At 35.4% G+C, this 25463-nt stretch overlaps 4 protein-coding genes across 7 annotated transcripts; 3 read left to right on the plus strand and 1 right to left on the minus strand.

Annotated features, from left to right (window-relative positions):
- The first annotated feature begins 355 nt into the window (after positions 1-355).
- Positions 356-4889, plus strand: LOC107632014 (uncharacterized). 2 transcript variants are annotated; one of them, XM_016335636.3, is made up of 7 exons: positions 356-719; positions 1444-1618; positions 1719-1855; positions 2466-2818; positions 3177-3273; positions 3357-3638; positions 3757-4889. In XM_016335636.3, exons 2-7 carry the CDS (start codon positions 1483-1485, stop codon positions 4744-4746), a joined length of 1995 nt encoding a protein of 664 aa, XP_016191122.1. In that variant the 5' UTR covers positions 356-719; positions 1444-1482; the 3' UTR covers positions 4747-4889. The 2 variants fall into 2 exon arrangements, with proteins under 2 accessions (XP_016191122.1, XP_020975661.1); XM_021120002.2 differs by having other exon boundaries at positions 417-719; positions 2483-2818.
- A 7291-nt stretch (positions 4890-12180) lies between these two features.
- Positions 12181-15743, plus strand: LOC107632013 (uncharacterized). 2 transcript variants are annotated; one of them, XM_016335635.3, is made up of 3 exons: positions 12308-12570; positions 12948-13651; positions 14334-15743. In XM_016335635.3, the coding sequence occupies exons 2-3, from the start codon at positions 12962-12964 to the stop codon at positions 15570-15572; spliced, it is 1929 nt and encodes a 642-aa protein (XP_016191121.1). In that variant the 5' UTR covers positions 12308-12570; positions 12948-12961; the 3' UTR covers positions 15573-15743. The 2 variants fall into 2 exon arrangements, with proteins under 2 accessions (XP_088364332.1, XP_016191121.1); XM_088508206.1 differs by having other exon boundaries at positions 12181-13651.
- A 956-nt stretch (positions 15744-16699) lies between these two features.
- On the plus strand, positions 16700-20517 carry LOC107634810 (Transmembrane amino acid transporter family protein). Its single transcript, XM_088508819.1, has 7 exons — positions 16700-16795; positions 18806-19189; positions 19348-19741; positions 19837-19942; positions 20035-20126; positions 20254-20322; positions 20419-20517. Exons 1-7 carry the CDS (start codon positions 16743-16745, stop codon positions 20515-20517), a joined length of 1197 nt encoding a protein of 398 aa, XP_088364945.1. The 5' UTR covers positions 16700-16742.
- Positions 20518-20900: 383 nt separating this feature from the next.
- On the minus strand, positions 20901-23748 carry LOC107632011 (3-oxoacyl-[acyl-carrier-protein] reductase 4). 2 transcript variants are annotated; one of them, XM_016335631.3, is made up of 11 exons: positions 23470-23748; positions 23244-23392; positions 23023-23076; positions 22651-22731; positions 22535-22580; positions 22328-22422; positions 22214-22246; positions 21753-21887; positions 21569-21662; positions 21386-21468; positions 20901-21229 (listed from the first exon to the last, which is right to left on the minus strand). In XM_016335631.3, exons 1-11 carry the CDS (start codon positions 23636-23638, stop codon positions 21197-21199), a joined length of 972 nt encoding a protein of 323 aa, XP_016191117.1. In that variant the 5' UTR covers positions 23639-23748; the 3' UTR covers positions 20901-21196. The 2 variants fall into 2 exon arrangements, with proteins under 2 accessions (XP_016191117.1, XP_016191118.1); XM_016335632.3 differs by having other exon boundaries at positions 23244-23389; positions 23470-23745.
- Between the last annotated feature and the right edge of the window lie 1715 nt (positions 23749-25463).

Consider the following 25463-nt stretch of genomic DNA (forward strand, 5'->3'; position numbering starts at 1 on the left):
TTTAATGAATAATTATTATTAAATATTTTATTAGTTGAAAATTGTGACTCTTATTTAATTCTAACAATAATGCTACAGTATCTAAATTTTTTTATGAACATAATCCAACTAAATTAAACAATAAGATTTAGCATAATTATCAAATCCGACTTGACCTGGCTGGTTCGATCGAAAACTCAGTTATCTGGCCGGGCCAAATCACCCGTTGGATCGATCATGTATCAAACCTGCTGAAATCTGGGTTGACTCGGCCGGTTTTCATCAAAACCAACAATCCGACCAGTTTATTTGACCCGACCGGATCATGATTTTTTTTTTCTTTTAATGAACGGCGTCGTCCCCCCCCCCCCCCCCCCTCCTTTTTCCCTCTCTTAAAGCCCCAATTGCTGAAGATCACCCCCAACCCCCAACGTATCTCCTCTCTCCCACGAGCTCAAGCTCTCGTCAGCTCGTCTCGTCTCCGGTCTGTCAAGCTCTCGTCAGCTCAATCTCTCCCTTACCTGCGCTTCGCGGTCTCGGTCTCGGTCTCGGTCTCGGTCTCGGTCTCGCACCTGGTCTCGATCTCTCCCTTCCCTACGCTCTTCGTCGCCGGTAGCAGAGGCAACAATCCCGGTGGGCTGGTCTTCGTTGTTGTCTTCTTGCTTCGAGCCTTGCCGTCAGCTTCTCCCTCGCCATCAGCTTCTCCATCGCCGTCAGCTTCCTTCGCGCAACTCGATTTGGTGAGTTCCCCCTGTTCTTTCTGTTCCAATCTTGTTGCTGCATCAATGCACTTTGATTTTTTTGCTGAAAGTTGAATGTGTTGGTGAAATTTGTTACTGATTATCATGAAGCTTGAATTTGTTGTTGACTTGCTAAAATAATCACTTAGCTTAACTTAGCTTAAGTTCGTTCGTTGCCGAAAATCATAACTGAGTTTATTGAACCTTGAATTTGGTGCTGTTTTGCTGAATAATCACTTAGTTAATTTTTTGTTGTTGTAAATCTGTAAATCATGTTGAATTTGTTACTTATTATCATCACTCAAGATTGAATCTATTGTAGTCTTGCTGAAATAATCACTTATCTAAATTTTTTGTTGTTGTAAATCTGTAAATCATCTCTTGAGATAAATTTTGTTGTTAAAAATTATTTTAGTTGAATTTGTTGTTAAAAATGAGGTTCTCTGCAATTGTTCAGTTAAATTGTTGTCCCATACTTTCTGTTTGTATTATTATGGATTATTTTTGGTATTGATTTGTGAAAGATACACAAAAGTAGATATAGATGCAAATCAAAATGAAGGAAATGTTGGTCAAGCTTCAAATTTATTTTATGAAGATATATATGCCAACTTTCAGTTCCCCTCTTGCATTTGATTTACTGATTGTGTTATCTTTTGTTTTTTCTTGTTCTTTAAATTGAGAAAGTATTTCTAAGCTGCTATTCCACCCAAACATTATGCAGATAAAATCAATAGCGAAGGCAGTGGCGTGATTCTAACCTATGGCTCCGAAGGCAAAACCCGCCGCCGCTGCTGCGGCATCTCAGCCTCCTCCTCCCCTGGAAGATCTGTTCACCACCCTCGACAGGCACATCAACTCCTTCTCCTTTGAGAACGCCGTCAAACTCGCAGACCAGAGTCCGTTCTGTTTCCACTCTTCTTCAGCTTACGCGTCTTCCGTTCTTCTTTTTGCTTCTGTATTTTCCCTAATCTGTGTTGCTGTTTTGATCATTGTCAGTTTTGGTGGTTGCACCTGCCGATGAAGATGCCCTCCGATGCAAGATCGTGGCGCTCATCAAGGACGACCGCCTCGACCTCGCACTCTCCGCCATTCGATCTTCTCGCACCCATCTCCCTGATTTCGATTTCCTTAAGGTTCCTGCTTTTGTGTTTCGTTCCTTATTTCTTCTGTTATTTAGCCTGAAACTGAGTTCATTGAACTGTGATTTTAGATTTCTCTTGACAGATTTTATTTCAAGTTTGGCTGAGAGATAGAATTGCTCAAAGATTGCAAGTTCTAGGATGTATATTTTTTAGTGGGTAAGGTTTGAATTAAGCAAAGACTGGAATTCTGAATTGAGGGATACAAGTGAGATAGGGAGAGAAAAAATGAGGGTCCTTATGAACTCTTTTAGAGCAATGCTATATGACCAGCAAATATTATAATTTTTTCTAGCACTAGGCCAGCAATAATTTGCACCTGTATTTACACGGGTTTTGCGCACAGGGACATATAGTTTGCACCTATATTTACCAGAGTTGGCACACATGCACCCACATTATTTTAGAATTTACACACATGAATTAATAAAATTTATTTGTTAAAGACAATTTAATGTTTGTGTTGGTCAAATGATGGCCAAATATACTAAAAATTGCTAGCCTCCAAGAGTTTCTCTTCGTTTTATACATTTTTACATGATCTTAATGGAATATGTAAATACTCACATTGAGGATTGTATTTTCCTTTGCTATTTCTAAATAGGCATACTGCTTATACAGACAAAACAAGTTGAATGAAGCTTTGGAGTCTTTGAAAACACAAGAGAGAACAACTGAAACTATGCTTTTGGAAGCTCAGATTTTGTACCGTCTTGGGAAGATGGATGCTTGCCTGGATATCTACCAGAAGCTCCAAAAATCCAAGATTGATAACTTGGAAATAAATTGTGTTGCCAGCCTAGTTATGGGCGGGAGGTCATCCGAAGTTCAAGGACTTCTTGATTCACTTCGGGTTAAAGCAACAAGTAGCTTTGAATTAGCATACAATACTGCTTGTTCTTTAATTGAAAGGAAGAAGTACACAGATGCAGAACAACTCCTGTTGTCAGGCCGAAGGTGATATTATCTTTTCTTTTCCCAAGTTAGGTATTTAAAACGACATTGATTATATCTTTATTGAATCCCTTTTGGAGGGAAATCCCTTTTCGAGGGCATTGTGCAACAGTAATACTTGAAATTTTCAATTTAGAGTTGCAGTATATACTGAGTAGTCAGTAGCTAAGCATAAGAAATGAAGCACAAATAGATTATATGGTTTGATTGTTTTAGTTTTTTCTTTGATCTGGTCTTTGTTTGTATGCCTCAGATACTGGTGTATTGTTTGGTAGTTTATGACCTATTAACAAAAGTTTATTGACTGGGGAATTATCCAAGAGTAACATATACTTATCTTTGTTAATGTATATTGGATCAGAATTGGTCAAGAGGTCCTGATGGAAGATAACTTGCCTGATGATGAGATAGAAAGTGAATTGGCTCCTCTAGCTGTACAATTGGCCTATGTCCAACAGGTAAAAAGAGAATGATTTTGCAGTTTTCAAGCATATGTTGCTATTGAACTAGCCAGGAATATTAATTATTCATTGATGAACAGCTTCTTGGGCGTAAACAAGATGCTATTGAAGCTTATATAGACATCATTAAACGAGATATGGCTGATGAATCATCAATTGCAGTGGCAGTGAACAATCTTGTTTCACTGAGAGGTCCAAAAGATGTTTCTGATAGCCTAAGGAAACTTGATCGGCTCAAAGACAAAGAGGCACAGAACTTTCAGCTAGCTAGTGAACTGGACTTGAAACTTCCAGCAAAAGAAAAGGAAGCAATATATGCAAATAGGGTCCTTTTACTTCTTCATGCCAATAAGATGGACCAGGTCTTTCATCTCTCTGTCTTGTCTTCTCCTCCTTGAATCATCAATTATTAGTACTTAGCTTTAAACTTTTTGTAAGGGAGCATACTCTTTATACATTATGTACTATCAAAATTTACAGGCCCGAGAACTTGTTTCCAGATTGCCAGACATGTTTCCAGAAAGTGTGATACCTATATTGCTGCAAGCTGCTGTCCTAGTTAGAGAGAACAAAGTTGGAAAGGCGGAGGAATTACTAGCACAATTTGCTGGGAAGTACCCTGAGAAGTCCAAGGTTGTTCACTTGGCCAGGGCTCAGGTGGCTGCTGCTGCTGGTCACCCACATATTGCGGCTGATTCCGTGGCTAAGATATCAGACATCCAACACATGCCTGCTACTGTTGCCACCCTTGTCTCTTTAAAAGAACGTGCTAGTGACATTGAGGGTGCAGCTGCTGTGCTTGATTCTGCTATCAAATGGTGGTCTAATGCTATGACTGAGGACAATAAGCTTAATATTATAATGCAAGAGGCTGCTTCATTCAAGATCAGGCATGGCAAGGAAGATGATGCTGCTAAACTCTATGAGGAGCTAGTTAAAAGCCAAGGAGGCATAGAAGCACTGGTTGGGCTGGTAACAACAGTTGCACGCACAGATGTCGATAAGGCAGAACTTTATGAAAAGCAACTGAAGGCCTTACCTGGTTTAAAGGAGATCGATGTGGACAGCTTGGAGCGAACTTCTGGAGTGAAACAGGTCGATGGTCCTGCTCATGTTGGGGTCACTGAATCACACGAGGAAGGAAAGAATAAGACAAAAGCTAAGAAAAAGAGAAAGAGAAAACCAAGGTATCCAAAAGGGTTTGACCCCGCAAATCCAGGTCCTCCCCCGGATCCTGAAAGGTGGCTCCCCAGGCGAGAGAGATCAACCTATAGGCCCAAGAGGAAGGACAAAAAAGCTGCTCAAGTGAGAGGTGCTCAGGGTGCTGTAGTCCGAGAAAAGCATGATGTTGGTTCTTCTTCCAACAACTCTAATCCAAAAGCAAGCCTGGGTGCTGCCTCTAAAGGAAGTAGTGGACCTTCTCAGCAAAGCAAGCCTTCATCCAAGTCAAGAAAGAAGTCAAGGAATTAACTAGAACTTTAACTAGAATTCATGTTTTTTTTTTCCCTGAATTTCATTTATTTACGATAATTCTACTTTCAATGCCTAAGCTGAGAATATTATTTGGGTTCAGTTTCGAAACCGTAAGTTTTGGTTCAAGCATATCTTTTTTTCCCATATGTCCATGTGCAAGTTAGTCATTCACAGTTTGTTGCTCAATTTTGTTGGTATGACAAATTCTTAGGTAATTTCAACTCTCTGCAGAGATTATGCTAAGATATTCCCCAAATGATGATTTTAGGATTGAACTTTAAACACTATGTGATCAAAATTTAAAATGATTATAGCCGACTTCTATTTTGATAAATCACTTTGGATTTTGTTGCTTAGCTCTTGTGATGATTCCATCTGTATGGGTTGCTTTTATTAATGTGGCTTTCAAATGGAGCTTGATGAACTGTTTGCTTAGACTCTTCCAGGTTTACAAACCTTTATATGAATGGCAGGACCAACAATCGTCATGTATTATCTGACTAAAAGCTGGAGAATTTAAATTTTTTTTAAGGAGGAAAAAAAAAACCAAATTGTATTAGTCCTTTTTTTTTGGTCTTAACTCTTAAGCATTAGTCTTTATATTAATATTAAGGGTAAAGTACTAAATTGGTCCCTTAGGTTTGGGCGTAATTCTGTTTTGGTCCTTAAAGTTTAAAGTGTTCTATTTGAATCCAAAACGTTTTCATTTAGCATCAATTTAGTCCCACAGTGAGGTCAAAATTAAATAATTAACAAAATGTCCTACATAACAACAGTTCAAGAACAAAATCGATAATTTGGAGAACAAGTACAAGCTCCAGAGGCATAAAATCAACCATTGATACATCAATACATTTATTTATTATTTTTTATAATATAAATAAAATATTTTCTATAAAACTAAAGAAAATGATAAATAAATGTATTGATGTATCAATGGTTGATTTTGTGCCTCTAGAGCTTGTACTTGTTCTCCAGATTATCGATTTTGTTCTTGAACTGTTGTTATGTAGGACATTTTGTTAATTATTTAATTTTGACCTCACTGTGGGACTAAATTGATGCTAAATGAAAACGTTTTGGATTCAAATAGAACACTTTAAACCTTAAGGACCAAAACAGAATTACGCCCAAACCTAGGGGACCAATTTAGTACTTTATCCTAATATTAATTAATAAATTGACATTGCTTTAACTTGTATAGTACAAGGAAACCGCTATATACGCGTGGAGGTTCCAAATAATACTATCAGCAATTCAGCTTGTGTGCATATATTTTTCACAGCCTAAATAAGCAGGATAATAAAACAATCACCTTTAGGTGTGTGTTTAGATTGTCGTTTATCAAACTGGAGTTGAATGAGTCATTTTATAGAATTGATTTTGGGTAGAAGTAAGTTTGTATCAACATGATTTATGTTTGGAAAATCAGAAATTTTTCTATAGAAACATTGTCACCCGATTTAAAATTCCTCACTCAATCACCATAGATAATAGAACTCAATTTACTGCCAGTTTCAAGATAAAACACCAGTTCACGTAGGTAGAACACCCTCAAGTCAACGGATAAGCTGAAGTTGCAAACAAAATCATATTGGTTGGATTGAAGTGCCGACTACAAGATGCAAAGGGAGTATGGATAGACGAGCTTCCTCAGGTCTTATGAGCATATCGGACAACTCCCCACTCAACAACAAGAGAATCACCTTTTCGACGTGCCTACGGCATGAAAGCCATGATTCCTAGAAAAACAATTGAGGAATCTCCAAGAGTCAGATTCTACGATGAAGTAGTCAATGTCCAAGTACAAAGGGAAGAACTCGACTTCCTCCTAGAGGTCCGAGAAAAAGCTTGGATTAAAGAAAAAGCATTGAAACAAAGAATGGCTTTGAGGTACAACCAGAATATAATCAAGAGAAGCTCTACCACGAATGACCTTATACTAATATGAAATAATATTGGAATTCAGAAATCGGGCGAAGAAAAGCTGGCTGCAAACTTGAAAGGACCTTAGGAGATTGTTGAAGTCTTAGGGAAGGGTTACTACAAATTGTCCGACTTACAAGGGAAGGAGCTCCCAAGGTTGTGGCACGCGTGTAACTTAAAGCTGTACTACAGCTAAGAAACACACATTGTTTTCTGGTACATTCTTTTTCCCAACTTAGTGGTTTTTCCCGAGAAGAGTTTTCCTAAAGGGGATTTTAACGAGGCACCATAACAAAGGCTAAGGGATAATAACTCTTAGTAACAAACGTAGAGTTAATACTCAAAATGGTCCCTAAAATTTGGGCACAAACTCAATTTGGCCCCCTGAAATTTCAATTGACTCAATTTGAACCCCCAATTTTTAATAAGTTACTCACGTTAGCCCTTTTATTAATCTCTATTAACCGCAAGCTTACCTGAAACGTTAAGTGACACGTGGGTCTGACACCTAGCCATATTAAACAACATCGTTTCTTCCTTGGAGCGTATTCTCTCTTCAAACGATATTGTTTTAGCCATTTTAGGGTTAAAATTCAACAACACTTCATTGCTAATGATCAAACTACTCAAACAGGAAAACTCTTCTTCTTCTTCTTCATTCTCTCGCATGCACCATACTGTAGAAGATCAATGTCGCTGCTAGTGTAGGTCGCCGGAAAGCTCATCGCACACGTTCCCGTTTGCTAGGATGAAGAAGAAGAACCTGTGCACCACCGTTTCTCCCAAAAGGTTAGTAACACAAGCATTCTACGTTTGGGTTCAATGTTATGTTTTGTGTCTTCTCTTGGGTGGGGTTTACAGGCCATTGATTTGTGCTCTATTTGATACTCAAATAGATTGGGTGCATTGTGAAAGTAAATAGTTTTAGTTATTAATCCTCTTTTGTTAGGGTTCTTTTTTTTTAAATGACTGGTTATGATTAATGTTAACTGTGTTACAGAAAAGAAATCACATCCAAGTTAGTGAAGTCTACCACTTCTTTATGTACCAGTTTCTCCTTATAGATAATTTTAATAGCTGAGCTTTTACTGTGATTAGTGTTAACCGTCTTTTTTGACAAATAACTTGGTTAAATTTTTTGTAATGATATTTTTTTCTAAAAATATAAAATGATAAATTCATGAATGAGTAAATAGATTATGTTTGTCAATGTGATAATGCATAACTGTTAATTATAGATAGCAAAAAATTGTGTAACTGTTGTTATAGGGATCACTTTTGTATATGAATTTTTACATTTTCTGTTCTAAAAAAAGATTGCTTGGCATGTTAATGTAGAGTCAGATGATGCATGATATAAAAGGCCTTGGATGTTGAAGTTAAGTTGCTAATTGTTTGAATTATATTTGTAGATGGGTGATTTGATAACTATTGTCTATCATCACAGAGGCAGCTTTGTTACAAAGAATGATGGCAGTGTAGTTACGAAAGGGTACGGATGAATTAGCTGGACTACATGAAGATAGATTGGATGTATTTTTATTGAGGGATTACTATAAAACATTGTTGAATGTTGGTAGCTTATTCCTAGTAGACCTTTAAAGAGTGGACTGAGAGCACTTTCACATGACAAGGAATTATTAGAGATGTGCTATCTTGCAAGAATGAGCCAAGAAAGAGTCCACTTATATTTTGAGTATAGAGTTTTCCAACCCCATGATGATGAAGTACCTAAGTTAATGGAGTTTACTCCCAATGCTCATGAAGAAGACAAGGATGCACCTATCACCACACTAAATCCAATAGGAAGCCTAAATGATGTCTCAGCTACAAAACCCAATGAAAAACCAACAGTTCAGATCTAACCCGAAGCACTAGCCCAGGCCCAAGGAGATCTACCAACCTAAGCCCAACCCGAATCACCAACCCAGGCCCAACCTAATCCACCAGCCAAGCACAACTTATCTAAACCCAAGCCCACCTCAACCAATTCCACCACCACTAACATCAAACCCAAACCCAAACCCAAACTCACTACATCCAACACTACCAAGACCAACCACACGTCATCTAAATCTGCAACCAAACCCAAACCTAAGAACAAATCCTCATCATCTAAAGTCACAATCACTAAGCCTACAAATAAGCCCCAACCCAAACCCACTTCAGTTAAAACTAGGAGAAGGCCAGGAAATTTTAAGAAAAAAAAAGGAGAAAGGACACTGATGAGGAGCCTTCGAACAATAAGAAGTCTAAAATTGTAACAAAGTTAAAGAGGGTTTATAAAGAATTCACTTGTACCTACTGTGGTGTTAAAGGACACACTAAAAGAAGCTGTGCTCATAGAAAAGCTGATGATATTGCCTGTGCTCTTGCTATTGCAACAACAGCTGTTGTAGCTAAATCCAAATCCCAAGATGGAGCAAACACAAATGCACCCAATGATGCTGCGACAACTGCTGGTATACAAACTGTGGATGCTCCACAGGCTTCAGAGATTGACATCACCCAACCCACTATTTCATAGCAAAAAATTATAAAGCAGGTAACATTATATAACACATTAATTAATTACATTTATGAAAATATCATGTGTTTATTCTTAAACTATCAAATACTTCCAATTACATGTAGGTGCCTCCATCTCCACCTCCACTCACAAGGTTGGATAAGTTGCCGCATAAAAGAAGAGCAACTCTAGATGTGGACCTAATGCAAGGAGCTAGTTTTGGTACAGCGTCAAAGTTGATAGAATTTATGAAATTTGTCCCCACTCTGGGCTTCAAAGCACCAAGGAAGAAATAGAGATTAAATTATATTGTCTTTTCTGGATGAATTGATAAATATAATTCGCACTTGTGTGTTTTGAGGTTGTTTTGTTGCTGTTTTGTGGCTGAAGTTTGTGTCCGTGGTTGTTTATGTCTTTTGTCATGTCTTGTATAGGATTTTGTTTTGGAACCTTTTAAATAGCCCTTTTGTTTTGTGTCTGTAATGATGATACTCTAGACATTACTGATTTAAGATTTATTATTATAATTTATTTTGCAATTTAAAGATTTGATATATATATATATATATTAGTCTTTTGTTTATTCTTACCATTTTACTTTTACAGGTTTAGTTACAACTTTCAATTTACAGAATCATACATATTTGTAATATACTCACTGAATTTGCAAGTTTAGTCACAACTTACCATTTACAAAACAGATTTGTATTGAAAAAATATAATTGTAGTGACATTAATTTAATTTCATTCATCACTTTCCTATACCCAAGCCATAGCTAATGACTACAACTACAAACAAAACAAAAGAAAAACTCAAAATACTATTCCATACTTTTAAAATATTAATTTCAGCTTCTATTGCACTAATCCTCCAGCATACATTCATCTTCCAATGCTCAATGTTATTTTCATTTTCATGTCTCTCGGTCATGTTCTCTTCTTCCTCGTCATTTGTCTACACAAAAAGTCCACACCATCTATTTTCAGAAGTCTGTCACAACAACCACAAAATAAATTATGCATATATTACAAAAAGAAGATGTAAATTTAAGAAGAAAGCCATTCAAGAACTTACATTATAGTTTCGGCATCCAAAAAATAATCTCTCTGGATTTGCTTATGTTACAGACCAGCAAAGAACATGACGCATCCCACAACCACACCAGTGTGAAACCTTTCCAGCTCTAGTTCGATTTGGATTCTTTCCCAAACTTCCATGTGAATGAGACCTGTTGCAGCTTTTGGAATTTTGGCTGATACTCCTCATCATCTTCTCCAACACCCAAACAATGATGTCAATTTGGGAATTTGGCACTTGTTAGGATTTTATATTCATTAAAAGGGGCTAAATTGAGTCTAAAAATTTTTTTTCCATGTCAGGAAAATTTTATCAGGCCATGTAATGGGTCCACGTGTCACTTATCGTTCCAAGTAAGCGTGTCGTTAATGGAGATTAACAGAAGGGCTAACATGAGTCACTTATTAAAAATTGGAGGTTCAAATTGAGTCGATTGAAATTTCAAGGACCAAATTGAATCTGCCATCGAATTTTAGGGATCATTTTGAGTATTAACTCAACAAACATATGTCAATAATTTTTTATCAATAACAATCCATTTTCTTTTTTAAGTTTTCCATTCAAACGCACTAATTTAAGCTTGAAAAATCGCAAAAATTGCTAACCAACTTATCTGGTCGGCAAGATAAAGCGACGAGGTATAAATTAATATAAGAAGTTATGTAAGCAATTCGTAAACTGATCTCAAAAAATAAGTCGGATCAAAAAACAAAATGTAAAATTAACTTGAGAAAAGTACCGATTACACAAAGTCAGAACTCACAAAAAGAAAAACGATACTTGCATACAAAAGCCCGGCAAGGGCCGACCTACCGTGCTGACATCTTTCCAAAACTTAAGGTTATCAAAATAACTTAACAAAAGTGCTTGAAGTTGTAATAAAACGACAAAGCCACATTTTATAAACTACCACCTACCAAAGGTGGGGACAAAATTTTTAAGTAAAGAGTTCAAATTACGAGCTATTATAAAACAAATATGTTCATAAAAGATTTACAGGTCGGGCCATACACAGAAAAATTACAAAAGGTGGAGCTCAGCGCCAATGATAACATCTTCAGACCGAGCAGAAGAGGACGGGATCGATTTAGAGGGAAGAGGTTGTTCCTTAGGAGGGTATCGGTTGGTTTCATCATCCGTTTGAGTAGTTCCCTGATAAGTTCCCTCAACCTGAAGTCCTGACATTTTAAGGTCGGACATGGGAGTATCTTTATCTTCCTCAGGGGCTGGGACTATTTTTCCGTCCACTACAGTATTATCGGCCGATATGAGGAAAAGGTCAACCTCGGGAGTAAGAATTCGAAATTGAGCCTTCAGGTTTTTCACCATCTCATCTATCCCTTCAGTAACACTATTTTCTAATTCCTTATAGTCATCCCTTGCCTTAAAAAGCTCGTCCACCAAGTCAAGCATTCTCCCGAAGTCTTGGTCAAATTTTTGTTTCTATTGAATTTTTTTTATAAGATTTTTAACGAGATCACAAATGATATTACACTCTTTTTTTTAATTAATTTTTTTATTAATTTTTTTTAATAAAATTTTAATGAGATATAATTCTAAATTGACATTCAAGAGAAGTCTTGTAATATAGATGGATACCCATTTAATGATATGTGATTTTTTTATTATATGAGCGGTTTAATTTTTTAATAAATAAAAAACTCAAATTCATTAATTTAATAAAGTTTAAAAATGTGAATTTAATAGGTGTATAAATTAAAAAAAAAAGTATGAGACAAAATACATAATAATAATATATAAAACACTCCTCTCTGTCTATTATACACACACAAAAAAAAAAAAAAAAAAAAAAAAAAAAAACTCGGATAGATTTGCACCTTAAACTAGGAATAAAAAATTTTGTGCACTCTGTGTTTGATCTTTTTTCCCTTATGTAACCGGCTACATGTGTGCTCCATGGTCTGCTGTTAAATGACAGAATCAAGTTTCCTCAAGTGAAAGTGAATGAAGACAAGCACCATAATGGTGGGGTCTATGATTCTTATAATAATTTATTAAAACATTATTTTGGCCTTGGTATTCACGGACCAGAGAATCATAATCTTCCTATGCCTTCCTTTTAACTTTTTCCTCCACCACCATGGATGAACAGTTGCATTGAACCTCACCCACAATTCCTTTCCTTTTGTCATCTAATGCACTATGCCAACACTTTATACTTGGTATCTTTCTGTATTTTTTTGCACTCTTTTTCCTTGCTAGCCACCAACTTCTTCATGCTATCCAGTTACGGCATCCTATAGTCCATAGTTTGGCTACCAATCTTGCACTATTCACTCTTCACAAGGTTAATCTCATACCTTTGTTCCTCTTTTTTACTCCCCTACTTTTACTTTTCGACCTACTAGCTTTTCAGCAACTTTCAATCCAAGAGAATAAGCATATATTACTAGCTTTTCAACAACTTTCAATCCAAGAGAATAACTGAATAAGCATATATTTGCTTCTCTTAGTGCTGTGTGGTTTCACTTTATTCATTTATGTTCTGTTAGGTAAGTGCCATATACTAAACATAAACAAGATAGAAAATTTGTGTTTGTGTCTCTACCCCCCATTATGCCCAGTTTTCGAGTGAATATAGAAGATTATGGTGAGTTTTGTCTGAAGATATAGAATCTTGCCTGTTCTATTCTCCAAATAAGTTTGTGTCTTTCAATGTTTTAGTTACTGGGGGTGTCATGGCTTCTCCATCATGCTTCCCTCTTCGTTGGGAGAGCACAGGAAACCAGTGGTGGTATGCAGCCCCCATTGATTGGGCTGCAGCAAATGGCCTCTATGATCTTGTTGCTGAGCTTCTCCACCTTGACACCAACCTCCTCATCAAGCTCACTTCCCTCCGTAGAATTCGCCGCCTCGAAGCCGTTTGGGATGACGAGGCTAACTTTGAAGACGTTGCAAGTTGCCGCTCCAAGGTTGCAAGGAATCTCATGCTTGAATGTGAGAACGGAAGAAGGGAACACAAGTACAACTCCCTCATCCGTGCTGGCTATGGTGGATGGCTTCTCTACACTGCAGCCTCAGCAGGGGATGTGGAATTTGTGAAGGAATTGTTGAGTAGAGACCCTTTGCTTGTTTTTGGTGAGGGAGAGTATGGTGTCACTGACATACTCTATGCTGCTGCAAGGAGCAAGAATTGTGTGGTGTTCAGGCTCTTGCTTGATTCTGCACTCTCTGGGAGTGAAGAACATCATGGTGATGGTGGTGTTTTCAAGAGAGAGATGGTGAATAGAGCAATTCATGCTGCTGCAAGAGGAGGGAATTGGGAAATGCTGAAGGAGCTTGTGGAAAATGTTTCTGAGATTTTGTGCTACAGAGATTCTCAAGGGTGTACTGTCTTGCATTCAGCAGCTGGCAGAGGCCAAGTTGAGGTGAGGCCAAACAAAATTCATGAGTTCTTCTACTTGTTTAATGTTGATCTTGGAAGAGAAATCATATGGGACATTACATATCAGATTCTTAGTGATTGTTCAAAATCTTATAATAATTTTATGGATTACTTGAATACAGTTTTCTTCATTTGACCAGCTCAGTCTGAATAACCTTTAACTGTAAAAGGGAAAAAAAAAGAAGTGAAAAGAGATGTATAATAATTCTCAAGAAGTATGCATTAAAACCTGCTCAGTATGCTTTAAGTAGCAGCATGGTCCCCATAAATTGTGGTCTATGACTCTGGACCTTTTATGTAGAAAGTAGAAACTGTCCCACCCAGTCAAAGATCTTAAAAATACAACTTTTGCAGTAAATCTAAGCACATCAAAGTGGTTAGAACTTGCTAGGAGTTTTGGGTTACATTTTGATGCTAATGTTACCATCCCTTTGGGATTATCACAAAATTTCTTACTTAGGGGAGAATGAAAAAGCATAAATCTTTTCTTGTTAGCAACATTGAACAGTGATCAGGTTCAAAGTTGATAGCGAATTGTATGATTTTTAGTGCAATGTTCTAGTGTTCTTCTAATCCCGTAGAAATTCTTGTAATATCTTTTTGCACTTGATTTGGGGTTAGAAACCAATCATCCATATAACCTTGTACTTATTTTCATGATACAGGTAGTGAGAAACTTAATTGAGTCATCTGATATTATCAACTCAACTGATGTACAAGGCAATACAGCATTACATGTGGCTTCTTACAGGGGTTACTTACCTGTGGTAGAGATTCTGGTTCAAGCATCACCCTCATTAGCATCCCTAACCAATCATTATGGAGATACTTTTCTTCACATGGCAGTGGCTGGTTTCAGAAGCCCTGGATTCCGAAGACTAGACAAGCACACTGAGCTCATGAACCAATTGATTAGTGGAAAGATTGTGGACATGCAGGACATCATAAATATCAAGAACAATGATGGAAGAACAGCTCTTCATGTAGCTGTGATTCATAACATCCAATGTGAAATAGTGGAATTACTGATGTCTATTCCATCAATTGATTTGAACGTCCGCGATGCGGATGGCATGACCCCCTTGGATCATTTGAAGCAGAGGTCACAATCAGCATCATCTGAAATCTTGATCAAGCAGTTGATTTCAGCCGGTGGCATCTCTAATTGTCAGGATTATACAGCAAGAAATACTCTTGTTACTCATCTGAAGAATCATGGCATTGTAACAAGTCCTGGCATTTCATTCAGGGTACCAGATGGTGAGATATTCTTGTACACAGGCATTGAGAAATCCTATGATGACAATTTTGATCAGGCAAGTGTGGAATCAAATTCATGGTCAAGTGGTGAACCGCATGATTACAAGCTAGCCGATTCTCCACATTGCAGCAAGTCTAGTCCTATCAACGATGCGAAAAGGCGCTTAAAGTTCCTTTTCGGGAGGCCTAGAGGAAGAGAGACTAAAAAGGCAGTATCAGAAATTCAAGATGACGATTCTGTGGCTGCTTCTTGCATCTCAAGTAAAGAGTTGGAAGACATTCCAATTCCATTAAGACAAAGATACTCAAAACTGTGTTCCCTTCCAAACAACAAGAGAACATTACCTATAATGACCAATCTCCCAAGTCCATCCAGTAGAAGTTATTTTGCTGCAGGCCTAATGCAAGGGGTAATTCAGGTAAAGCCATATGTGCCTATTGCTAATGCTGCTGCTCATTCAACTCAAAGTCTTCAAGAACATAAGGGTGTTGATATAGATTGTGGTACACGACAGTTGAACTTCAGGCAGGGTTCCTTCAATAAGAAAATGATGAATAAGTATTTTTCTTTTGGAGCACAAGAGCAGGCTTTTGAGGGTGCAAATAGCTGCACTAGGACAAATCTCAGTTCTTTAGTTACATAAATGATATTCAGCATGAATCATTTTGTCAAAAAGAATATATTCTAGCTCAAGTTGTAATCATTTATGTTTGTTGGAGCTTATGTATTGATGATATAACATGTGCTCAATGTTCAACTGTATTTGAGAAGCCAACTCCAAATATGAATAGGAATACTAATAAATGCTTCTCAAGATTTACTTGTTGAAACTTGAAAGTTAGCTTTTGTATTTATATTCCTCATAAAATTTAAACTACAAATGAAAAATATAAAAACTAGTAAGATGAACAATAATAAAAACTTAAAAAAGTAATTCATTATTTTATATAAGAGAAAAGAGATAATAAAAGGGAAGAGAATTGCATTAAAATAATGAATTGAAGTACATTTCAATATATATATTAGACATTTGTATATTTTAATATAATTATAAATAAAATATATGCATCTATATTTGTGTTGATTTTGACATACAATTATTTTATTTTTAATGATTTCTACCGTTAATATTTAATCGAATCTTCTGGTGTTTTATATGTCTACGCAAGGCATACAATTCTAGGTTGCCATTCATAATATATGAATACATAGATTCACATATTAAAAAAAAAATTAGTAAATAAATTCATATTAAAGCATTATCATTTATAGCAAACCAATTAAGCAACTAGTAGTCAAGAAGATTAAATACAAAATCAACCACCAATAAAACCATACAAGTAAAGTTTAGTTAATCAATACTAATACTTTTTTTTTTTGGGTCACCTTCAAGAAACTCGGATAAATGTGACCATAACATATCAAAAAGGATCAGAAGTATGACACTTTGATCAAAATGTACGGTAGACCAAGCAATAATAAATAACTGAGAGAGAAAATAGGTGATGGTAGCAAGAAGTAGTAGTGCATCTGTTTTTCTATGTTTAGCTTACATTATCCAACTACCAGACATACTTTGCTACGGCAGTTACAGAATAACAGAACTGAAGACCGCGTCTTTTACCCGATTATAAAGATCTGTGAACTTATCCATATTGCATACATAGCTTTACTAGTTTAGTTTGAACAAGATTTTGATTGCAAATTAGAAATGACTGACGATTCAAGAAAGTCTGCCATTGATAATTGGCTTCCTGTCACTGCTTCTAGAAATGCCAAATGGTGGTATTCTGCTTTTCACAATCTCACCGCCATGGTTGGTGCTGGTGTCCTCAGTCTTCCTTATGCCATGTCAAAGATGGGCTGGTAATAATTATGTCCTAACTATTACTCATTAAGTATGCTATCCACTAATTTTTAGTCATTAAGTGTGTATCATATTTAAGTATAAGTTCGCATTTAGTTTGTCTTCGTATAAAGTAAAACTGTTAAATAACAATTTAATCAAACATGTTAAATTATACATCGACTATCAACTTCATATGAATGCAACCACACATGAGTCTTCATCTATTTATGTAGTTACAAATGAAATATTGACCATGATATCTTTTATACATGAAAAAAATATATATTTGTTCCCAAAATAAATGTCAAGCATCTCTTGTTTATAAAATAATTAGATATTCCTAGACAGTGATGAAAATCGATGTATTAATAATGGTTGTGAAGTTCTTTCAGTAGATCTATTAGTACAAATGAAAACTGGCACATCTCACGAGAATAGATCCATCATAAATGCGTGAAATCATTAGTTGTTCACTTGTTTAGTTTGAACTTGAACTCCCATGTCTGTGTAGGTGTAGCTAAAACAAAATCGAATAAAAATGTATTTATATGAAAATAATTAAAAATAATTAGATGGTTTAATATATTTAATTAAATTATTTAATATAATACGTTTTCATCTTAAAGTTCTTTAAAAAACAAAGTACTCTTCATATCTTGCAATCTTGAATTTGATATACCTCCTCCTCATCACACTAACATAAATAAGGAAAGGGATAAAGATGCTTAAAACGTCTTTTTTTAAAGATGTATTTTAGTAATTAAAATTTAATATATAATTGATTAAATTATGTTATTTTTTTAAAATTAGATCAGATAAATTGATTTGACAAAAAAATTGGTGAATTACACCTTAAACCGATCTAAATTAATATTTTTTTATAAAAATTACTACAATATCTCTATTATAAAAAATAACTAAAATATATTTTATTATTATTGTATATATGTATAAATTTTGAGAATCCTAAATTCTAATCCTTCTCTTCTCTTTTTATCGTCGTAGAGTTATGATTTATGGTTCTCAAAATTTAAAAAAATATATATGTAATAGTAGTATTTTAGTCATTTTTTATTTTCTATAATAGAGTTATTGTAGTCATTTTTTATAAAAAAAATATTAATTTAGACCGATTCAAGATTTGGTTTACCGATTTTTCGGCCAAATCAATTTATCTGATTTAATTTTAACAAAAATAATACGATTTAATCAATTATATGTATTGAATTTTAATTATTAGAAAACATCTTTATAAAAAGACGTTTTAAGCGTCTTTATTTAAGTGGCTCCCAATAAGGAAAAAGAAGAATACTAAAAAGTCATCAAAATTTATTATTTTTAGCCATTACTTTTAGCTATTAATTCAATTTAGTAATTTAACAATATATTTTTGTCTACACTTTTAAATATTGATGGCTAATTGATGGCCAAAAATAATAAATTCTAATAAATAGAATTAGAAGAGTGCCAAGGGGCTAGCAGATTTTGTGATTTGTATCCATCAATTAACTATCATTAATATTTTTAATAGTGTAAGATTATATCTAATAGTGTGAAATTACTCATTTTTCTTTTACTAGTTAAGTGCTGACCAAATTTTAATAAAAATGATAACCCTTAGACTTTCTCATAGAGTTATTCTTATAAAAAATTATCTCAATAATAAAGATCGAAAATAATATAATTGGATAGAATTATTCTTATAAAAACTAAGAAAATTCAGCTGAATCAAATTAATATTACATTATTCTATTTTTTTAAATTATATTATTATGGATAAAAATTTCAAAAAATTACATAATAAATATCGTGAATAAATAAATATTTTAAAATTATACAAATTGAATATCTATTATCTAAACTATGTTAAGTGTACACTAAAATTGACCATCAAAATTAGCCACAAGTATAAAATACATGTTGGAATATAAATATATATTGAAAATAAATTGAACGACACATATATTTATGCATATATCTGAAGCATGGGTATAGTTTACCTTCTTAATCTTGGTGTTTGAATTTAGGGGTCCTGGCGTGGTTGCACTGCTATTGTCATGGATCATCACCTTGTTCACACTATGGCAAATGGTTGAGATGCACGAAATGGTTCCCGGCAAGAGATTTGACCGGTACCACGAGTTAGGGCAGTATGCCTTTGGTGAAAAGCTTGGCCTATACATCGTGGTTCCCCAACAGCTACTTGTTGAGGTTGGCACATGCATTGTTTATATGGTCACCGGAGGCAAATCTCTTAAGAAGTTTCATGGCAGCGTTTGTCCCACATGCAAAGACATCAGAACCTCCTATTGGATTATGATCTTTGCATCTGTCAACTTTGTACTCTGTCAATGCCCCAGCTTCAACTCTATTTCTGCTGTCTCTCTAGCTGCAGCCATCATGTCTATTGCGTAATTCAAATTCCTTTATATATCATCAATCTTCTTATAGTGATATTGTTACTCTGCTTAACATAAGACATTTTTACATCTTGACTATTATTTTTACATGAAAATGATTTCAACATCTTCATGTGAATAGTTGCTTATGTAACATTAATACATTACAGCTACTCAACTATTGCTTGGGTGGCTTCACTTATGAAGGGAGTTCAACCAAATGTGGATTATGGCTACAACGCAAAGAGCACAGCAGATGGTGTGTTCAACTTCATGACTGCCTTGGGAGATGTAGCATTCGCCTATGCAGGCCACAATGTAGTTCTGGAAATCCAAGCAACGATGCCTTCAACCGAAGAAGTGCCTTCCAAGAAACCAATGTGGAACGGAGTTATCCTTGCATACATAGGAGTGGCAATCTGCTACTTCCCTGTTGCCTTCATTGGATACTATGTATTTGGAAACTCGGTTGAAGATAACATCCTCATCACTCTTGAGCACCCTATTTGGCTCATTGCTGCTGCTAACATGTTTGTTATTGTCCATGTTGTTGGTGGCTACCAGGTGAGTTTCATTTTTCAGTTCGTTGACTTCTTGTGCTTTTTATTCAATCAGCATTCTCAGGTTCTACACTTCTACTTTGGATATGGAAACAACAGGTATTTTCTATGCCAGTGTTTGATATGATGGAAACCTTATTAGTGAAGCAGTTTAAGTTCCCCCCTTGCTTCACACTTCGATTCGTTGCCCGCACTCTATTTGTAGGTATGTGAGGTGATTGCTTATGGACCCTTTTTTTCTTAGCTTGAATTTTGAACTGCTATCTAGATTAAGTACATTTTATCCCACTGTTACAGCATTCACAATGGCAATTGCTATATGCGTCCCATTCTTTGGTTCACTTCTTGGATTTCTTGGAGGATTTGCCTTTGCCCCAACATCATACTTCGTAAGTATATAAGCAAAGCATTTATTTTTCCTTTTCACATATTATATAATCAAATCACCTACGAAAGAAGACCTAGTAGTCATCATATATTATCAAATACTTAGTGTTGCATTCTTCCTACTTGCAGCTGCCTTGCATAATATGGCTTAAAGTTTACAAACCTAAGAGATTTAGCTTGTCTTGGTTCGTAAATTGGGTATGTTAACTGACCCCTGTCAATAATCCTTGAACAGTCTCCTCTTAGTTTTAGTAATTACGCTCAGACTTTGACCTGATTTTTATTATATTTCAGACATGCATTGTGATTGGGGTACTTTTGATGACAGTATCCCCAATTGGAGCACTGAGAAACATCATCATTTCAATCCATAACTACAAGTTCTTCTCCTGAGCTATTGTTTCAAGGGTAGCACCCTCAATGATTGCTTTGTTCGAATAATCTATCAGTTGATAGCTAGGCAGCTAGCTATAGATTCTAGTTCAAATCGAGTAGGAAATATTAGAGCATGCTCGGATCTTTTACAATAGAATGTTACACCAGAATTTAAGTTAGGGTGCAAAATCTTTCATGTTTTTTAGGCCTTTAAAAATCAATTTTGTTTAGGATTCTTTACATATTTTGCCATTCGTCTACACAACACATACATGAATTCTGTACATAACATGTAGTTTCTTTGAGATTTGCAATCCATCAAGATGAAGAGTTGTCTGTCACAAGTGATTTTTCTATTTTATATGCAGACAACCATATTATTCCCACCAAGAATGCAATAATGGTACGGCATATTATTATTATTATTTTTATTATAGAAGAAGATAAGATGAGTATTCATATGCATTAGGATGAAGACTCACCAACATGTAGTAAGATGCCAAATTCATCCGAATTAGAAGCCTTTTAATAGCTAAACAAAATTGATAGGATTAAGTTACCAAGTATAACACTGGAGCAAAAATCAGCATACAATGAACTATCACCATATGAAAGAAGTTGAATTTCTGTGGCTATTGCCTATTGGTATGAACTTTAAGCGTAGAACTCAAGTTGCTAAAGGAAGCATATTACTGACTTACATCACCATGCCTCCATCAATAGTGAACACCTGCAATAGAGCAGTTCCGGTTTATAACAGCACATAAAAGATGAATGGGAAAAACATTACATGTAAATAACTTAAGTCACATAATCTACTATATATAATGGGATAGTTTATCAGACTAGTTCTATATCTAGAAAAACCACTGAGGAAATAAAGGACCTGGCCAGTGATGTAACTAGCAGAAGGATTGAGGGCCAAGAATTCCACAAGTCCAGCAACTTCTTCTGGTTGGCCATATCTCCCTGAATATAAGGTTGAAACAGAATGTTACAAAGCATTATCAACTGTTTTAAACTGTTGCTACATGTGCTTCGGGGCTAAAAATATTTTGGTCATGCTCACCTAAAGGAATTGTCTCCAGAATCTTTTTCTCAATGTCTTCGCTTAGCTTGGCAGTCATGTCAGATGCAATAAACCCTGGGGCAACTGCATTAACCTGAGGAAATGCCGGTGTTTTCAGTAAAATTCCATCAACCTATATAAAACTGCATATTAGACATCAGGCAGAAAATTATTGTAAAATTACAGTGAGGCTTCTGCTAGCATATTCCTTTGCAACTGTTTTTGTCAGGCCAATTACTCCTGCTTTTGCAGCACTATAATTGGCTTGTCCAACATTCCCAACCAAACCAACAACTGATGCAATATTGATTATCCTTCCCTGCAAAATCACCAGTGAACAGAGATATAAAAGTAGAGTGCTTTAGCAAATGCTAGCTGTAATTTTTCAAATTATAAAGACTGCAGTGGTTGACTGATAACTTTTTCCAAAATACAGCCCCCTACCAATAAAAATTAAAAACAGAAGAAAAAGAAAGAAAAACACTTCTAGCTATTTTACACAGGAATTTTAGTCAGGACTGATGATTTGATGAGGACAAAGGTCAAGTTGAAGCCCATAGGGCTGTATCCAACAACATTTCTTCCCACCATCGACAAACATATGATATGAAAAGATGTAGGGAGGAGATTGAAGTGTGATGTCACCTTCTTCTTCTTCATCATAATTTTAGCTGCTGCCTGCAAAAAATAAACCATGTCAGCTCCTCTAAAAGAGAAGTATACTTAATATAACATGTACTCAAATTCTGAACTTAATACCTGGGTGCAAAGAAAAACACCAGTGAGATTTAGATCAATAACCTCCTGCCATTGTGATTTCTTCATCCGCATCAACAAGCCATCTCGAGTAATTCCTAAAACAATGAGATAGTATTTTGAGTATGCAGTTTCATTTCTACTAGATATGAAATTTGAAATTTGTAATTATGGAAAAGAGTCCTAGAACAAGAGATTTATCTAAGTTACCTGCATTATTTACCAACACGTCAACTGTTCCCCAAGTATCAACAGCCTGCATACATTGAAGTTATGAAACAGCCAAGGTAGAATGTAAATCCAATGCTTTATAAATATTTGCTCACAGTTTTAATCATAGACTCCACATCAGCCTCATTGGAAACATCTCCACCAAATGTAAGAGCTTGTCCACCGAATTCCTGGATCTGCAAGTAATGATCAAAGAAATTACTACAGGTCAGTCAGTGAGTATAAACAGGCTGAGGTCGCAGGATACCTCAGTTTCAATATTATTGCTTGTGAATAAATATATCAAAGTAACCGCAGCACAGGATTGTCATCTCTTGTCCCAAGGATCAACTCAGACCATGACCACTATATGTGTTTAACACAAAAAAGATTCATAACATAAACATCAACAACATAAAAACATAGACAGTGCATGGTTTCAAACCGAATTACAAAATTAAACATAAATTTAGATGGAAGCCATGTACCTGCTTGGAAACCTCCTCGGCTTCCTTGGATGACCTTGCGTAGTTGACCAGCACCTGTAATAAAAAAAAACCCCCAAAATAGCTGAATTGCAGAACTGAGAGAAAGCTATGCCAATATTACATCTATGGAGGCAAGTTTGCTTGTTATATAGATATAAAAAATAAAACGAAATTTTGTACAAGATGAGATTGAGGGAAACAAACAAATGCGAATGAGTAACCTTGCAACCAGATTTACCCAAGGAGAGAGCAATTGCTCGACCGATGCCTCTAGAAGCTCCGGTGACCACTACAACGGGCGCTTCCGCATTCTGGCTAGCTGGAGTTCCTGCTTCCGCCTCAGTTGCAACCTGAGCTCTTACACCTCCTACTGTATGTGCGCGCGATGTTCATACTAATCAATTTAAGAATGAAAGAAAGTGTTAGGAAGATGATATTGATAAGTACCAGCAGTGGGAGAGGAGGATGTGTTGCAGTGTAGAGAGAGGGGGTTGAGTTTGGTTGCGTGGATTGGAACCCATTGGCGTAGGAGGTGGGTGCGGCAGTGGGCAGCAATTCCAGCTCCGGCGCCGGCAGTGTGGAGGAGGAGGGAGTTTGAACGGGCCAGGGTTGCCATCACAAGACACAGATTTGAAGAACCGTCTTGTTCTGATTTTGATTTTGTGTTTGATTTGGGAGCTCCGACCCCGAGCCTCCGTGTGACTGAGTGAGGGAGAGTGTGTACTGTGTAGCAAATAGTAGCAATTATGATTTATGACAAATAAAAAATAACCCCGTGATGGATGAATTTGGATTCTCTAAAGTTTAAATTTTATTTTTAGAGGGTAAAGTGTAATTTTTTATTATTTATTTTATAAGTGGGACTAAGAATAAATATGAGAGAAAAATTATTTAAAAATAAAAAATCACATTTTATTTTTTAAAGTACAAATTTAAAATTTAGAGGATTCAAATTTAGGATGGGTAATTGCATTTACAGAAGCTCTATCGGCAGCAGTGTTTAGTAATTTTAGATATTACTTGTTTAGTATAAATACTAAATTATTTTTAATAAATAAATTTTATTATTTTATATATATAAATTTTATAAAATAAAAAATATAAGTATCAATTATATTGATTTAAGTATGTAAATTATAATAAATATAAATATAAATATAAATATAAAAATATTTTTTATGCAAATACTTATAAATATGAATGTAAATTATTGTTGGTTGAATATTAATTTAAAAGAGATAATGTCTAAAATGATTTTTAAAATTCTCAATTTGTTTTAGATTAGTTCTCCAATTTTTAAAATGATTAAATAAGTCCCTCACTTTTAGAATTATAAATTTTCGTTACTCCAAAAGTTAATGGCGCTCTTTGTCTCCACTCCTTCTCATTGATCTTGTTCATATTGTAAAGTTCTGAAAAGTCATTTTTTGAGTGAGGTATGATGGGGAGCAGTAATAGAAGTCAAGGAAGCTTAAGTAAGAACAATTCTAACGGGAGAAATTACAGTAACAGTAGAATTTAAATCAGGAGTAAGTGTAACACCTTAATTTTTAGCATCGTATTAAAAATAAGGCGTTACTAACTCGTTTTTCTTATTAACTATTAAATATTGAACCTTTAGTTCGATGTCGTGTTTCAATTTATAAGAAAATGCCTAAAAAATTTTATTTTTATTAATTAAAATCATATATCAAAGATCACCAAGTAATAGTAATCACATAGTTATTACTAAGGGGTAAGTATTGTTTTGGTCTCTAACGTTGAAAGGCAGAATCGAAACCGTCCCCGATGTAATTTTTGATTTAGAATAATCCTTAACGTTTTTTTCGTATTAAAATCATCCTTTTAACTTTTTTTGGACAAAAATACCCTCCACCTCTATCAGCACATTTTCTTCCACCACCAACCCATTAGCACTTCCTCCACCACCAGCACCAGCACATCCACCACCAAGAATAACAACATCAATGAAATCAACCCAAATTCAATAAATCAACACAAATTCAACAACCAAATTAACACACAACAACAATAAAATCAGAAAAAGCATATGAAGAAGAAGAAGGAAGCAGATTCAGAAGAAGAAGCAGAACCACCGGAGCAGCGACGTGGTCGAATAAAAAATTACATCAAAAAAATGTTAAGGATGATTCTAAATAAAAAATTACATCGGGCACGGTTTCAATTCTGTCCCTCAACGTTAGGGACCAAAACAATACTTACCCCTTATTACTAATAATAAATGCCATACAAATAAATTCAATATAAAACTCGAATACATTACCTATCCCTCTAGGTAAAATAAAATCCTAATCAATAAAGGCGAGGGAACTCTATAAAAACAACTTAACTTTTAAACAATTCCAACTATTCGTTCACGGCCTCATCCTGAGTCTTCGAACGTGTATCACTAAAAGGGTGGAAGATTTTGAGGTGAGAAC

The sequence above is a fragment of the Arachis ipaensis genome, chromosome B3, assembly GCF_059453495.1.
Source record: "Arachis ipaensis isolate K30076 ecotype BB chromosome B3, ASM5945349v1, whole genome shotgun sequence".
Taxonomy (NCBI): Eukaryota; Viridiplantae; Streptophyta; class Magnoliopsida; order Fabales; family Fabaceae; genus Arachis; species Arachis ipaensis.